This window comes from Dendrobates tinctorius, unplaced genomic scaffold (genome assembly GCF_039654945.1).
Source record: "Dendrobates tinctorius isolate UK_male_01 unplaced genomic scaffold, ASM3965494v1 ptg000133l, whole genome shotgun sequence".
Taxonomy (NCBI): domain Eukaryota; kingdom Metazoa; phylum Chordata; class Amphibia; order Anura; family Dendrobatidae; genus Dendrobates; species Dendrobates tinctorius.
The window spans coordinates 9,283,135-9,301,436 of record NW_027361801.1 but is presented as its reverse complement, the minus strand read 5'-3'; the positions used below and the strand labels follow the sequence as shown (position 1 = coordinate 9,301,436).

Here is an 18,302-nt window from a genome sequence, read left to right as displayed (position 1 = left end):
TGGTGGGGGGGACCCTGGACCATTTTTTAAATGAGTTAGTTAAATAATTTTAAAAAATGGCGTGGTGAACCCTCAGGGACGGCAGCACTCTGACTAGTGGTAACAAACTTACCTCCCATCATAGCTGGTGTTTCTCGCACAGTTGCACAGTTGACACCTTAGGAAATACACAATGTTCAGGCCTCTCATTCATTTGAATGGGTTCTGGGTTTCGGTACTAGTTCAGGTACCGTTCTAGTACCCGAACCGAACTTTTGAAAAATGTTCGGCCGAAATCGTCGGTCCCGAGTTTCTGCAGGTTAGCCCATCTCTATCCAGCATGCTTCTGCATCGCAGGGAAAGCACACTAATTTCAATGGACATTGTATTAAAGCCTTATTTACCACCCTTGGCATTTATCGTGTTTGTGTTACCTCACATCCTGGAATTTCCCTGGTTTTTTTGAGGGTTTGCATCAGTTCATGTAAAGAACATGCCTACACCTGTGAACATTTGGTTTTCGTTTTATTGTGAAGCAAACAACAAATATGACAAAATAACTGAAAACTTCAGTATGGATAACTATTGACACCCCTAAAGTCAGTATTTTGTAGAGCCTCCTTTTGCAGCAATTACAGCTGCAAGTCGCTTTGGATAAGTCTCTATGAGCTTTCCACATCTGGAATGGGATTTTTTCCCATTCCTCAAGCAAAACTGCTTCTGCTTCTTCAAGTTAGATGGTTTCCTCTGGTGAACAGCAATCTTAAAGTCTGACTAGAGATTCTCAATTGGATTAAGGTCTGGGCTTTGACTAGGGCACTCCAAAACATTTACACGTATTCCCTTAAACCACTCGAGTGTTGCTTTAGCAGTGTGCTTTGGGTCATTATCTTGTTGGAAGGTAAACTTCCATCCCAGTCTCAAATCACTGACAGACTGAAAGAGGTTTTGCTCAAGAATACTCTTTTGAAGGGCTTGTGGTGCAACAAAACATATTGTAGAGCGCCACCTGGTGGTGACTTATTATATATGCATCAGTAAAATAAATTTCCAGATTTCAGAATTTATACAATAGTAAAAATAACCGCTTTTATGTGTAGGATCATAGCTATATATAATAAGAATCTTTTGATGAAATGACACTCGCCAACAGTGTTTTTAGCTGTAATACAAGAAATCACTTATGATGATAATACAGCCACAGTCTGGGCAGCGGATAGCAGACAGTTTGTCCAATGTGAAATAACGAACATGTGAAAAGTAGCAGAACCAAACTTCATCTTCTAATTTACAAGAATTAATGATTAGCAAGTAAAAAATGTATCAAAACTATTTAGTCAATGTAAGTCCTGACGTGTTTCAGCTTCCAGGGCTCGAGCCTTCATCAATCATTTTAGGCAGATGTGCAACAAATGCTACAAAGCAAGAATGCTTCATATAGATAGATAAATAGATAGATACTCTATATACAGTATATAATACATAGTAACTATAGATAGATAATAGATAGATAATAGTTTGATGTTAGAAAATATTAATTTCTCTTATAGCGAGCACAGTGACACCCGCAGCCGCCACCTTCCAGAGGACCTCCTACTCACCTTCCTGCGTTCCCTCGCTGCATCTCGTTGGTTCCGAGCGATCATGTGGCCCCGCTCATTAAGGTAGTGAATATGCACGCCTCTCTACTCCCATAGGTGTGGAGTGAATATTCATTACCTTAATGAGCGGGGCCACATGATCGCTCGGCACTGCTGGCGCTGGAACGAGGTGCATCGAGGGCGCGCATGCAATGTAAGTAGAATATTTGTTTTTTAAATAGGTAACATGCATACAAGGATAGGGGATAAGGAGTCACGCATACAAGGACAGGGATGGGGGAGCCATGCATATCAGGACAGGGACATGAAGCCATGCATACAAGGACAGGGATGGGGGAGTCATGAATACAAGGACAGCGGTGGGGTAGCCATGCATACAAGAATAGGGGATATGGAGCCACGCATACAAGGACAGGGATGAGGGAGCCATGCATACAAGGATAGGGGATAAGGAGCCACGCATACAAGGACAGGGATGAGGGAGCCATGCATACAAGAATAGGGGATAAGAAGCCACACATACAAGGACAGGGATGAGGGAGCCATGCATACAAGAATAGGGGATAAGAAGCCACACATACAAGGACAGGGATGAGGGAGCCATGCATACAAGAATAGGGGATAAGAAGCCACACATACAAGGACAGGGATGAGGGAGCCATGCATACAAGGATAGGGGATAGGGTGCTATGCATACAAGGACAGTGACGGAGGAGCTGTGCATACCAGGACAGGGATGAGGGGACAATGCATACCCAGCTTATACTCGAGTCAATAAGCTTAATCCGTTTTTTGTGGCAAAATTAGGTGCCTCAGCTTATACTTGAGTATATACACTAGATAGGTAGATAGATAGGTAATAGATAGATAAGTAGTAGATAGATAATAGATAGATAATAGATACTATAGATAGATAGATGTTAGAAGATAGGTAATAGGTGATAGATAGTAGATAGATAACAGATAGATAATAGATACTGTAGATAGATTTTCCATTATTTTTAGACTCCCTGTTATTTACAGCACTTTTTCTTTTTACAGGCAGGCATTTATTGGGTGGATCTGATCGATTATTTCTGTGCTGGCTGGGGAATACTTATTGCTGCCATTCTAGAACTGGTCGGGATCTGCTGGATTTATGGTAAAGGGAGAAAAAATTACAGAAATGATTATACATTCTCTAAACTTGAACAAGACTAAATGGGATTCAATGTTACAAGTGAATAAATAAATATTGACTTGGACACTTCATTATATGAAGAATTGTTTTATCTAGTCTGTGAATATCAGATATAGAGCAGTCTGTTGGCTAAGAGGTCAGCACAGAGTATTTCAGGAGTATTTGGACTCAGTGTAATGTGTATATATTCTATTAGGGAGTAACCAGAGACGGCCATATCTGTTCAGATAATACACTTATTATGATTGATGTAGTCTGTTATGAGGAGAATAGGATACATAATGATGGGAGCTTTTTATGTCTTTTTTCCTATGTATAGGTGGTAATCGTTTTATTGAAGATATTGAAATGATGATTGGAAAGAAAAGCTGGCCCTTCTGGCTCTGGTGGAGAATATGCTGGTTTTTTATCACTCCTCTTCTGTTAACTGTAAGCCCATATATTACAAAAACACATGTATAGACATAATTATAGATGATAGATAGACAGATAGATAGACATTAATATCTGTTCATTTAACTTCTTTCTATCATATTTACAGGCCATTCTGATTTGGTCCTTGGTCACATTCACTTCTCCAAAGCATGGTGACGTTGAATACCCAACCTGGGGAGTTGCCCTGGGGTGGTGTATGATCATTTTCTGCATTATTTGGATACCCATATTGGCTGTAATAAAATTATGCAAAGGTGAAGGAACACTATGGCAGGTAAGTTCTTACATAAACTGTTCTTTTTAATTAAGTGTATATTCAAAAGTATAATATATATACAGAAAGCCAATCTGAACAGCATGAATCAAAGTCTTGCTGGACGATTACAACCAAGTATGTTTTTCTCTGAAATGTTCTGGCATTTCAGAGAAGACATAGTTTAAAGCCAGGAAGGCGCATGCCGGTCAGAGCATTGCAGCGCAGCTATTCGGGTGACGGCGGCTGCTCAGAGAGATACGTGGAACCTTGCGGAGAGCTCGATCATATCGCTCCACAGTTACATAGACTAGGGGCTCAGTGGGTAAAACCGGAGACTGCTCGCTGCCGTCAGAAGCAGGACAGTGTGTTGGGCGGGGACACCTCAAGACGCTGCACCAACCGCATTTGGACCATATAAAAAAAAAGGTGATTACAAGGCCAAAAATATAGTAAAAAAATCACAATTTTATTGTCATAGAAAATACATAAAACCCAATTGACAGGATAATTAGGGGAAGGGAATAGAAAAAACACTCACTGGTTCGGTAGTACACAAGCACATACAAAAAGGGACGTACTCATCCAAATAAATATGTATACCAATAATACATCAGAACATACTGTAGTAGTTTAGTATAATGTGGATAAAATTCCACTATTAACACATATGGGCACCATTATATAATCATAAATATACAGACAGCTGGGATAATTACCACAATCCATCCTCACTGATATATACGCAATAATCCAGCCCCATTGACTGCTCACAGCCTCCCATATTCTCCACATATGCGGTAATCAAGACATTATCAGATAAGTCAGCAGATAATTACCATAAATGTAAGCAGCAGCAGGGGAGTGTGCCACACACCGGGATGAGCGCGTCCGCCCTGACGCGCGTTTTGGACCTTTCTTCTTCAAGGGGCCCACATTTATGGTAATTATCTGCTGACCTATTATATATAGATGGTAGATGTATTATACGATATACCATGTGTGTGTGTTTGACCTGTTGGTTCTGACCAACCGCATTTGGCATTCTACTACCCACGAGACCTTCCGAGAGTGATAGGCTGCGGAGCCACGATAAGGGAACTGCTATAAAAAGACTGTCTACTTTAGCAACCGTTATTCAGTTTAGTTTTTGTACTCCTTTTCCCCTGCTATCTCCCTGCGAGAGTTTGATGCTGTTGGATAATTAAGTATAGTTAATCCCTGCTCTGCAGCATTTGTGTTACTGCATCCCAGTACCTGCTTATTACATTTGACGTAGTCAGCAGGATACAGTAAGTGGACACAAATGCTGCAGACCAGTCCATTATGGGTACCCCCAGGTCCAGTTTGCCATTGGAGGCAATGCTTAGTAACATCCCAAAGTTCATGGGAGATAACATGATGTTGTGGGATTGGACTGAATGGGTCAAAAGCATGCTGCAATTTCACCTCATGGCCCCGGTGCTGCAGGCAGAGATAGCGATAATGGCACTAGACGGTGAGGCCCAGTGTTCCGTAATGTTCCGCCCTCCACAGGAGCGGAATATGTTGTAGAAGGTGGTACAGGTTTTGGAGAAGATGCGCGGGGACCCCACCAACGTTGGAGATTTGCGCATGCTTTTATTTGTTGCGTTCAGAAAGAAGAGGAGACGGTGATGCAATATATCAACGCGTTGCAGGAAGTGCATGCACACATTACTAAAAGGGGAGATGTGGGAACCATGGGAGTGGGGCCTCCTGATACTGTGGCGCCCCTGAGGGTCCAGTCGCCATAGAGGTACTGCACCTCACCCAGAGGTGTGGTATCCCACAACCAGGTAAGGTGAGTGTACCCGACCAGATTCCAACACCCACACCTCACACACATCAGTACTGTAGCAGAGCACCCTTTATGGCTCCGTGCTTGGAACACAAAGAGTGCTGGGAGGTGGGTGGAGCGTAACTTAGAGTGGGAGCAGGATAGAAAGTGAGATGAGATCCCTCTGAGGGAGGGAAGGAGAAGGATGGGTCTGCAGCAGCTCTACTGCTTAGAGGCTGCTGGACGGTTTGGAATACAAGGGAAGCTCCCTAGGAAAGAAGGTTCTTCTGGACACGGCTGGAGTGAACTCCCCGTGGGTCCCTTATCCACGCTGACTATAGGCCAGGTGGAGGGAGAAACTGGTCGCAAAGGGAAAGGCCCCTAGCCTAGATCGCATTCTTCAGGGTGCCACTAGCAAGCTGATAGCTTTGGTTACTTTATGGACCATTGCCCCTACCACGGTTAGTCCGACTGGAAAGGCAGCTATATAGAATCACAGAGACGGTGAGGCATTGTCTGAACAGGATTCACAGCTGCTGGCCCAGAAGATAACTGTGAAGTGCTGGAGTGGAAAGAAGGAGTTTAAGCAGCATATTGCTTGGAGACGGCCAGGAAAGGTACACACTGACAGTGAGAGCTGGAAAGGTGCATTTCATCTTATCTGGAAGTTGGCTGGACCCCTCACCTAGAGGACTCAGCACCGAAGCGGGCACCTGTACTGCAGACAGAACTGTGAGTAAAGCCCATTGAACTACGTGCAATTGTGTCCTCCACATTCTTTCTGCTCCTCTCGTCCAGCACTGCTACATCCTCCACGCCACACTACCTCACCAGCTACTAACTCACTTCATCTGCCCTGGGACCACAGCTCCACCTGTGGAGAGCTTCTACATCTCAGCTGCACCACCACATCTGTCCCAGAGAAGCAACACTGCAGCGCTTGTCAATCTGACCAGAAACCACAGATGGCGTCACAAATCACTTCATATACTTTATCCCTAATCAATTCTGCCCCTTTTACATGACTGCCTGAGGCCACGGACTGGGTCACTTCCACTGTGACATTTCCCGTTGAAGTAAACGGGCCCGGTGCCGAGTAACCCACGGCCTCTGGGGCGTGTCAATCTAATTTTGAGGGATCAATTTGTGTTGGGTCTTAGGGACTCACCCCTTAAACAGGCATTGCAAGAACGCTTGTGCGCTAGCCCACATATGACCTTTCTAGAGGTCGGGGCGGAGGTGCATGTAAGAGAGCAGAAGCAGGGGTGACGGCCCTAGCAGGGTTGGTCTGTAGCAATGAAATACCTACCCCGCCTGCAACAGAGCCGGAGTGGGCCCGAGCGATCCAAAAGAAGATACAAGAGATGCGGAGAGAATGGTCCAGTCTCCGGAGAGACCCTTTTCCATCTCAAGAGCCACTGAGAGAAGACTTCAATCAGAGACAGAAGTGATACCAGATCTCGCCTTTCTGCCAGACTCGATCAGAGAGTGAGACCACTTGGTGCAGAAGGAGGACTGATGTGTCTCAATTGTGGCAAAACAGGACATTCTGCTTGAGGCTGCGCGAGAAGGAGACAGCCCCCATCAAGGCAGCAGTTAAACTAGTGGGCTCTGCAGCTGAGAGAAGCAGCCCAGAGGCGGGAAGACAGCCAAGGGGGGAAGGAAGTCTGGAAAATATAGTTTCTGCGAGCCCTACAGTCTGGGCCTCGGTGAATGGGCGAGTGGTGCATTGCTTGATCGACACTGGGTCACAAATGACTACTTTGCCAGAAGCTATCTTCAGACAACACTTTCAAGAGTTCTCGCGGCCAGAGTGGGGACCAGTAATAAGATTAACAGTGGCCAATCAGTTGCCCATCCCTTTCGCAGGGATGGTCTGGATGGAGATTAAAGTGTGTGGGAACGATGTAGACCGCAAAGGGGTAGTGTTGATCACAGGAGATGCCGGTCATGGACCCGTAATGACTCTGGGAATGAATGTGCTGAAGGAGAAGGGGCAACTTTTAATTAATGAGCCGCAGGAACCTTTTGTTAACCAATGGAGCCCACAAACCCCTTAACGGAAGGTGTTCCAGATGTTAATCTGAACAGCTCCAGCACAGGAGACATCGGAAGAGGGAGAGGAATGCGCTGTCCACAGGTGCTCTGCAGATTCTGGGACAATGGGAAAGACTCTGCTTGAGAGACTGATTGTTGTATTTGAAAGTGCAGCTGTTGCGAGAAGTGGGAGTCACTTGGCAAGTAGTGCTCTTGGAGAAGTTGATCAATGTGGTGGCCACTGAGGCTCAAGACCAAGCGGTTCACTTCAATGCAGAGAAAACGTTCCAGTGGCTACAGAGATTGGTGTATCACCCACAACTGAGGCATGTGGTGGAAATTGCTTGCCAACAATGCAGAAGCTGTGAGCTGGCTAAGCCCCCAGAACAACGGGCCCCAACACAGACCATTGTTACCTCCACCCCTTTAGAAGTCTTGATGATCGACTACCTGACTGTAGGACCAGCGCATCTTGGCTGCAAACATTATCTGGTGATTGCTGACCATTTCACCAAGTTTGCTGTGGTAACTCCAACTAGAGATCAGACCACCGAATCAGCTGCACAGGCCATCTGTTGAGATTTCATCTGCGTGTACGGTTGGACACCAACTAACAAGTGTAATGTGAACAAGGGTTACCTATAACCGACTAACTGAAAAAACCCTATTAAAATATAACTTTTATTAAGTACAAAAATAACAATATAAAATTGCACAGATGTCCCCTATTATAAAGCCTAGTAAAAAACTTGCTATTGTATTGCTGGAAAGAGATAAGGTATAGCAGTCAAACCAAATCTAAGCAGCTGAATCTGCCAATCCAATCATGTGGTCAGAAAAACCTGAATCATAGCAGTTAAAAACTTCACAATACTATTGTTGCCAAAAACCTCAAAAAACGGAAAAAAAGGGGAAATGAACATAAAGAAGATGTATAAAAATTGATAATACGTGCTACCATCTGATAACAATTTCACTCAGCCGATGTGAAGAAAACAGTGACCTGGCCCTATACAAAATGACTATTTGAACACCTACCTAGGCGCGGAGGTTGGCACCCTAAGAAATACGAGAATGGCGCCCCTGCTCGTGCGATGGCTGTCCCTAATCTCCTATATCATCCTATAAGACGACAGATTAGAAACAGAGGGCCAGATGGCCTGTATCCATTTGCTTAGAATATCTTCATGAATGCAGTAAAGTAGATTTATACAATCATATATGCATGTGAGGAAAGGTAGAAAGTCCAGACAGTCTGAATAGATGCATAACACTAACACACAGTAGAACCAGTTACATATAAATTTGTAGCAAATTATGCCCTTTCCCAAAACTACTATGTTATGTATATGAAGTATATATAAAAATTGTCACATCAAGTACCCAGATAAAAACTGCCTATTAGACACAATGATGAATCAATGGTAGGTAAGCAGGAACAGCTTATCTGATAACAAATTGTCAGAAATCATGAAAGCAAACAAAGACACCACTGAATGTACCAGATTTTCAAATCTCAGTATAAATTAGTAGGGGTGCTACAGCCACTCCAGATATCAGATATATATCGTACCCCTAGTTTAAATCACCAGATACTGACAACAATAAACCCATTCGTGGGGAAAAAAACAGTACTTATTTGTGAATATATACTCCTTCATAATGATATCCATAAGGTCCATGATAACATCTTTCCTCAGATATAGTCCGCACACTCTCAACGCGTTTCCCCCTACTGCGGGTTCATCAGGAGAGATGCATATTGGTCAGAGCGGTCTGGCAGTGGAGACTAATCCAATTGATGAGGCGTTGTACGGTTGCCCAAAAAGGATTCATTCCGATCAAGGGTCCCATTTCCAAGGGCGAGTTATGGAAAAACTCCACCGTTTGTACCGTATTGGGAAGTCTAGAACAACTCCCTATCACACTCAAGGGAATGGGGCCTGTGAACTCTTCAATCGAACATTGACCCAGATGTTACACACTTTGAAAGAAGACCGGAAGATACGTTGGCCTGAGTTTGTGGCAGAACTGGTGTGGGTGTGCAATATCCTAGTGCACAGCATGACAGGGTTCACGCCATGCACCTTCTTGTTCAGGCGAAAAGGATGAGAGATTACAGAGCTGGAGGAGGACTACCCACAGACGGTGGTGTCCTCTTGGGTAAAGGATCACCGGTACCGTTTGCAGACACTCCGTCAACTGGTGCAGATGAAGTTTCAGGAACTTAAGTGCCATGAAGCGCCACCTATTTGCGGGACAGCTCTGATTCCCGGGGACCGAGTCTTGGTCCAGAATAAGCGGCCCCAAGGAAATTTTTAAAGCCGGTTGGAAAGGACACCACACTGAGTGACACGACGGGTTGGCTTTGATGGGCCGGTGTATGAAGTTCAGCCTGAACAGAAGGAGGGAGCACCCACTAGAGTTGTCCATTGCAGCATGTTGCAGCCCTGCTTGTTCAAAGAACCCAAAAGTGGAGAAGAGTTGTATTGTTAGCTCCATGCTCAAACCCCAATGATGTGCCACCTACCCCTCCTGAGGAGATAAACATTGAGTTACCAAAGCTTGAAATCGCTAAAGCAGCAGACTCACTGCACCACAGCATCCCTTTACCGCACATGAGTCAGCCCGAATTACGCCAGTCAGAGCGAACCACAGCTGGAGTGCCTCCTGCTCGCTACAAGCAAGATCAGTATATTTGGCAGAGAATTATCCAAGAAGTCAAGAATTGTGAATGAGTAGTGAAAGAGCTCTCACCCGTGGAATGGCGAGCTAAAGGAAGGCGGGGTATAGAAGGGAGGACCAGGCAGCCAGGGCTGCTGAAGTGCTGGGTCTGGAACTGCTGGGGCTGCACCTCCTGTTGCTGGAGGGAATGCGATTGCAACTGGAGCGAGCCGGTAGCCTGGGTGAAGGGGCATGGCCAAGGACAGTAAGCAAAAAGGGGCTGTGCTGGAACAGAGAGGGGCTTCCTGCCAGAACACTGAGCAGGTGCGGATCACAGCTGCAGTGAGGAGAGCGATAGGCCGCAGTGTGCAGAGACAGGATGGCAATGTGAGACACACACACCCATACTGATGGGTGCGTAGGGGAACGTGCGTCGGACAGAGCATCGCATTATGGATGTCCGGGTATCAGCTGACATCCAATGAGGAGCACGCCGGGCAGAGCCTTGCAGCGCAGCCATTCGGGTGAAGCAGCTGCTCAAAGACACGCACCACGTGGAACCTTGCGGAGAGCTTGATCATATCGCTCTGCAGTTACATGGACTAGGAGTTAAGCTGGTAAAACTGTAGGCCACATGCTGCCGCCAGAAGCAGGAACGTGTGTTGGGCAGGGATGCCTGAAGACGCTGCACCGACCGCCTTCGACATTCTACTTCCCACGGGACCTTCAGAGAGTGTCGGGCTGCAGAGCCACGATAAGTGAGCTGTTATCAAAAGACTGTCTAGTTTAACAACCATTATTCAGTTTAATTTTAGTACCCCTTTAGTACATCTTTTCCGCTATCTCTCTACGAGGAGTTTATTGCTGTTTGATAATTAAATATAGTTAATCCCTGCTCTGCAGCATTTGTGTTACTGCATTTGTGTTACTGCTTATTACATCTCCATGATTTTGTGAATTTCAACTCAAAGTCAATTTGCATCAGATCAATTTGATCATCTTTAATCTTAGACACGTAAAGAAAAATTCTGGGATGGGCAACTCATTGTAACAACTTGTGTACACAGCAAGCCCCTTTAGGTCACTTTCACTCTACATTCTTCACAGTGTTCATTGGCCCACCGAGGCTTATATCCAAACCCTAGCAAAATGCAACTCGGGTGTATGTGGCAAGCAACAGGATCATTGACTAAAATGGTGCAAACGAAGTCAACGTGTGCTCTGCTGTGCATTATTTTAGGGTGTAAACACCTACTTGAAGAAGATACCAAGGCTTGGTAGGAAAAATATAGTAGAAAGCCCATTGTGAAAGCACCCTTAGACTTTAAGACACATCTATTAGGAGTCATATCTACTCTGATGTATGCTGCCTGAACCATGGGCCGCATGAATCAGAGTCTGGCAATATAATTTGAAAAGCCATCTGTGGGGATTATCTATAGGGAAAGGCCTGACTAGTCCAGTGCAGTGCATGGTTGGCTTCTCCTTACCCCACTCCAGTTGACTGATATTAGGTACATAAATGGGAGAGATCTGACAATCAACTGAAGCAGGACAGGGAGAAGCCATCCCCATCAATTCAGGTCTGCTTTTCAAACTATGCACTGCATTGTTTTTTCAAAGCAAACTATACCTAGCTTCAGTCATGCAGCAAGGCTCTGATTCATGCTATAATCACTAAATTATGACTTGTTTTCCTGATTTGCAAATTATATAAATTTGAGAAATGCTTTATATTTTGATTTCCTTTTATTCCATAAAGATTTCAATGATACTCCTTTTTAGGATTGTTCTAGTATCTGGATAGCGCTATCAGCCTTTTGTTACAATATGTGTAAGTCATGTGCTGCATCATCAAGTATTGTCTTAATTTCTCAACAGCGTTTTCGAAGAATTTGCTCCCCAACTTCAGACTGGGGTCCTGCTTTGGAAAAGCATCGTTTTGGAAAATACAAAAATACCGGTGATGTCCCAACAAAAGTTTCCAATGGTCTAGAGATTCACACAATTGAAGGAAGCCTGGGAGGCTATGACAACAAAGCATTTTCTTAGAAAAAAAGGAACATTCCAAAACCAAAGTATTAAGTGCACAATGGACTAATGGACATCTAGAGTTTTTATATACATAAATAATGATCGTAATCATTTATAGACAGATACATGCAACACATTTCCATTGACATTTTCTACAATACACTACCCTACTTAGATTATACTTTGGTATCTTCACTATGTAAAATTTTCCAACAACAGCGATTCATAAACTTTTTCTGCTGCGACCTAACATTCCCAACACTCTCAAAATGATGTAATTTCCAGAAAGACATCCACAAGGAGAAGTATCTAAGATAACACATCTTCGGGGATAACAAGGAGGCAGCGGTGCATTTCTGACAACTTGTTACAGAACAGCAGATTAATTAGAAACTAAGTTATTGCTGATAAAGATCAAGACCAGAGGACATAGATGACATTTAAACCCCTGACTTCTCACCTGTAGGTCACTACCAAGTATTTATAAGGCTGTAAAAGTTTTTTGCATTTATGTTTAACATAAGCTACGATTCTTCTTTGTGGAAGAGAGCTAATTTGCATATTATTTTAGAGAAGTTCATGTCACACTTTTGCAGTCAGGTTTCTGATATTAATTTGTAGTCATACAGGTATTCCTAGCACTTAAGTGTAGTCAGAGATTGGTTTCTGGCATTCATTTGTAGCTATATAGGGGTTCCTGACACTCAAGTGTACTCAGAGAGTTTCTTTCCACTCGTGTTTAGTCAGAGAGAGGTTTCTGGCATTTATTTCTAGTCATATAGGAGTTCCTGGCACTCAAGTGAGGTTCCTGCAATTCATGTGTGGTCAGAGAGAGGTCCTGGCATTCATTTGTGGTCATAGAGTGGGTTTTGGTACTCATGTGTAGTCAGAGAGAGGTTCCTGCCTCTGAAGTATAGTCAGAGAGAGGTTTCTGGCATTCTTGCATTAATTTGCAGTCATAAGGGGGCTCTTGGATACTTGTGCAGTCAGAGAGAGGTTTATGGCACTAGTGTGTAGATAGAGAGAAGGTTCTAGCATCTCGGGCCTCGTGTAGACATTTCTGGCATCCTGTCGCTCACTGGCATTCAGATGTAGTCAGAAAAATGTTTCTTTCATTTGTTTATAGCCGTAGAGTAATTCCAGGCACTTGAGTTTAGTCAGAGAGAGGTTCCTGGCTCTAGTGCAGTAATAGAGAGGTTTTTGTCATCTTGGCATTCATTTACGGTCATAGAGTGGTCCTTGGTACCGATGTGGAGCCAGAGTTGGGTTCCTAGCATTCATGTGTAGTAATTGTGTTTCTCCTGGCTCATATTTGTAGGGATAGAGATGGTACTTGTATTCATATGTGGTCACAGAGAGGCTCCCCGCATCCATGTGCGGTCAAAGCGAGGCTCCTAGTTATCTGTAAAGTAAACCGCCATCTACATCTTAGAAAAATGGGACTGTTCCTCTATCTGGAGAAGAGAAGAGTTCTTTCCTTATTTACAACATTGTATAATCACTTTGGTGCTACCTATTAATCCCTAGTAAACCTATAGGAGTGTTTCATGTGAATATATGGATCACTGTGCAGTTACATTACACCAATTGAGTAACTCCACACCAATGATACAATAAAAAAATAGATTTTCTTTAAACTTCAATGGACACTGTTACAGCTAAAATAAATCTGATGGATAAACCCTTGTGTAGATCTCTATCACCCTTTGAGTTGGTAGCTAGAGCTCCATTACAGTCTTAGGATATGCCTATTTGATAAATTATTACCCAGAATTCCTCATACCGCAGCTTTAATGCCCTGAATCGGGCAACAATACCTTAGCATAGTATAATTCCACTATAGTTGACAAACTTGACTGACCTTAAGTCATGTTACATCTTTGACCTACCCAGTTCTACAAATTACTGCAGAATTTTTGATGTGTATCCATAATCTAAAAATTAGAATATGTTTCTGCAACAAATTGTAAAGTGTTTTATTTCCGGTTAGCTCATACATGAATCTATTCATGCCAGAACTACAGGGTTCATCAGTCTCAGCTGACCGATGGCTGTTGGGAGCTTTTGGCACTTGCAGTCTCAGGGACGCTGGAGACGCAGTGTTCAAAGAATATTGTACTGTAAGATAATATTTTGTATATAGCGTAGTCACAAATTATGTATCATATGTTTACATTTCTGTATTTTATATAAGTGACTTTATGAAGAGAATACCTCAGTCTTATTAGTTGAGTAATATTTGCCTCTTGCTGTATGGATTTTGTAATTTGGGCAATACAATTGAAATTATTTTAATTCTCAATAGTAGCAATTTATTAAAACCTGATGTCTGCTAAATTATGACTATGAATGAAAAGAAAAGGTGTAGAAACCCACAAAGCATCTTATGGGATGAGAACCCCACCAAGAACAGTGTTCCTTCAACTTTTAGCTTTCAAATCTTCCTTTTCTATGTGTCAACCCATGGAGCATTCTTGGATATTAGAAGATCTCTTACAATAAGTTGCAGCAATCAGCAAAGCATTTGAAAAAGGACTCCTAGACTCACTCTGAAATTTAGAGTTGGTCCAACCTCATGGTTACCTACTTATACTTTCTACCACATCAACACAATCTCCATCATTGTCTTGAAGATTGTGGGTTATAGATAATTTAGTGCTAAATATGTAGTAGCAAAGAAAGGTTTAACTTGATGGACCTAGGGCTTTTTTCAACCTATGTAGCTAAGATCTGTCAAGGATCCTTAATTCTGCTGTCTGAAATCACTTAGTATAAAGGGTAAAATAGCTAGATCCTTCTTGATAGCAGATCTTCATCCTTCCACCCTTGCTCTCTCTTATGTCCTCATACGCCTTAGATAGTTGTCAGCAAAATTATGTCAATTATTTTGCCGGCAACTATCCCTTCCAACTCGCCCATACACAGAAGCGCTCGCTTTAACGAGCACTATCCTATGTTCTCTATTAGACAGGCTACTAGGCTTCTTTAGATGTTTATCTCTTGGAGAAAAAAAGGATAACCTGGCCGACATTTGGCATTCCGGATCCTTATCTCCCTGTCAGGGGAGAGTTGGGGATAGATACACACTAGACTGTTGACCAAACCCGTCGATATCGTCCAATGTGCCCAATGGGGGGTGCTTTACCTGTGTGCCTTAAGTGATAACTAGAGATGAGCGACTTTGCCTTTTTTAGGGTCGAGTCGGGTTTCATGAAGCCCGACTTTCTCAAAAGTCGAGTCGAACGAAATCGGCCAACTATAGGGAAAAGTTGGGAAAAGTCGTGAAACACGAAACCCAATGCAAGTCAATGGGGAGAAAAGTCGGCAGTGAGTGGAGGACTGTAAACACACCTGGCATGAATTTTAACCCTTGAGGTGGCGAAATCTCTCTCTCTTCTCTCTTTTCCTCTCCCTCTCCCTCTCTCTCTCCCACTCCCACTCCAGCTACGCTCCCGCTACCCTACGCTCTGCTTCTCTCATTGGCTGAAAAAAGTCATGTGCAAGCATTCGGCGAAACCCGACTTTGGCGCTTGGGTCGCCAATCGCATGGCCGACTTCACACTGTGGTCGGGTTTTGTTTCATGAAACCCGACTTTGGCGAAAGTCGGTGACTTTTGAATCTGACCGACCTGTTTCGCTCAACTCTAGCGCCAAAGTCGGGTTTTGACGAATGCTTGCACGTGACTTTTTTCAGCCAATGAGTGAAGCGGAGCATAGCGTAGCTGGAGTGGGAGTCGGAGTGGCAGAGAGAGAGAGAAAGGGAGAGAAGAGAGAAAGAGAGATTTTGCCGCCTCTAGGGTTAAAATTCATGCCAGGTGTGTTTACAGTCCTCCACTCACTGCCGACTTTTCTTCTCATTGACTTGCTTTGGGTTTCGTGTTTCACGACTTTTCCCGACTTTTCCTTATAGTCGACCGATTTCGTTCGATTCGACTTTTGAGAAAGTCGGGTTTCATGAAACCCGACTCGACCCTAAAAAAGGCAAAGTCGCTCATCTCTATAAGTAACTTTATACCAACTGGACAGGTTGGTTACAAACTTAAACCACAGCTGAACAAACCAATGAAAACTTTTTTATTTTATCTAGAGTAGCAGGCAGTGGAGATGATGGACAACACCTTTCTCCAAGAAATTCATCGTTCTGTTAGTATCATGAACCTTTTTACCCTTTCCTCAGAGATATGCCACATATAATTTCAATTTCTTCAAAATTTTATGGTATGGCACTTCTAATGGGGTTGTCTAAATAAGGCAATCCTTAGCAGAATTCCAATGTAGGTTAAGAACTATGGTTGTTAATATCTAGCATGTGCTTTTGGACTATGATCACTGAAATAAACAAGAAAAAAGAAGCGCCAGCCGACAATTCATAAAGCATCGAAGGGGTGGCAAGTGGCCCCCAACCTCTGTATCCTGGTTCAAAAGTGCAAAGGGACCCGTCTCTCATCAATTACAAACATAGAATTGTACATGTTTTTAAGATTTAGGAAGGTGTTCCTACTGAGATGTGTGGCAATTGTTTCAATATTTTTGCTTTTTATGCTGATATTAGCTAACTTTTTTCGCCATACCTGATGACATCGTTGGAAGTGATCCATCATTACCCACAGCAATAGAACTTAACAGTATGCAGCTGTGTCCTGTGTCACAACTCCGTTGACCCAGCATTCTGACGGTAAATGCAGAGCTGCACACCACAACCAGTGGGGCGGCAGCAGTTTGAGCACCACAACTAAAGAGAAGACTGATGGGGTTAATATGCACCAGGATACAGGAGTGTGGGGCCATCTGGCTCTACCCCAGCCATGTGAGCTTCCTTATCTACACAATTACCTTCCACAACGAAACAGTAGTTTTCTCCCTCATATGGGGTATTGGTGTACTCAGGTGAAATTGCACTACAAATTGTATGGTGAAATTTCTCCTGTTAACCTTATGAAAATGTAAAATTTGTGGCTAAAATAAAATTTTTGTGGGGAAGATGTGATTTTATTATTTTCACAGCTCAACATAATAAACTTCTGTGAAGCATCTTGGGTTTCAATGTGCTCACCACATACCTAAATACATTCCTTAAGGGGTCTAGTTTCCAAAATGTTGTCACTTATTGGGGATTTTCACTGTTTAGGTACATCAGAGGCTCTCCAAACGTGACATGGCATCCTTCAATTTGCTATTTGACAGCAAATTTTGCAGTCAAATAGCGCTCCTTCCCTTCTGAGCTCTGCCATGTGCCCAAACAGAGGTTTTCTTCCTCATATGAGGTATCGGTATGCTCAGGAGAAATTACACAACAAATTTTGGGGTCAATTTTTTCCTGTTATCCTTATCAAAATAAAAAAATTTGGATCTGAATTAATTTTTTTATGAAAAACAGTTAAATGTTCATTCTTTTTCCACATTCTAAAAATGCCTGCAAATCACCTGATGGGTTAGTAAACTTCTTGAATGTTGTTTTGAGCACCATGAGTTTTTAGAATGGTGTCCCTTTTGAGCATTTTCAACCATATAGACCCCTCAAAGTGGCTTCAAATGTGATGTGGTCCCTAAAACAAATGGTTTTGTAAATTTTGTTGGAAAAATTAAAAATCGCTGGTCAACTTTTAACCCTTAACTTCCTAATAAAATAACATTTTGGTTCCAAAATTGCGCTGAAGTAGACAAACCCCATGTGACTAAACAAAGAAGTAAGAGGGGCAATTAACAGTAAAAAGAAAGCATTTAAACCACTAAAGCAGGATGGCACTGTTGAAGCCATAAAAAACTATAGGGAGAAAAATACTTTATACTAAAAAACTAATTAAAGCTGCCAAATAAAAGGAAAAAGAGAAGCACATTGCTAAGGAGAGTAAACCTAATCCCAAACTGTTCTTCAACTATATCAATAGTAAAAGATTCATAAGTGAAAAGTGTAGGCCCCTTAAAAAAATCGTGAGGAAAGAATGGTTGTAGATGACGAGGAAAAAGCTAATATATTAAACACCTTCTCCATTGTGGAAAATGAAATGCTAAGTGAAATGCCGAGAGACAAGAAAAACCCCTATATTAAGGGTCACCAATCTACCCCAAGAAGAGGTGCTAAGCCGGCTAAATAAGATTAAAATAGATAAATCTCTAGGTCTGTATGGCATACACCCATGAGTACTAAGAGAACTAATGTAATAGACAATCCATTATATCTTATATTTAGGGACTCTATAGAGATGGGGTCTGTTCCACAGGACTAGCGCATAGCAAATGTTGTACCAATTTTCAAAAAAGGCTCTAAAAGTGAACCTGGAATAGTCTAACCTCTATACAGTAGTTGGTAAAATATTTGAA

At 42.9% G+C, this 18,302-nt stretch overlaps 1 protein-coding gene across 1 annotated transcript in view; it reads left to right on the top strand.

The window, feature by feature from the left end:
• LOC141048088 (sodium- and chloride-dependent neutral and basic amino acid transporter B(0+)-like) overlaps nt 1-14,318 on the top strand; it is a 49,875-nt gene extending 35,557 nt beyond the window's left edge. Inside the window, exons 11-14 of the mRNA XM_073543470.1 lie at nt 2,622-2,721; nt 3,080-3,189; nt 3,302-3,469; nt 11,829-14,318. Of these exons, the coding sequence (XP_073399571.1) occupies nt 2,622-2,721; nt 3,080-3,189; nt 3,302-3,469; nt 11,829-11,999 (549 nt within the window). The 3' untranslated portion in view covers nt 12,000-14,318. The remainder of the gene's footprint in view (nt 1-2,621; nt 2,722-3,079; nt 3,190-3,301; nt 3,470-11,828) is intronic.
• Nucleotides 14,319-18,302: the final 3,984 nt, after the last annotated feature.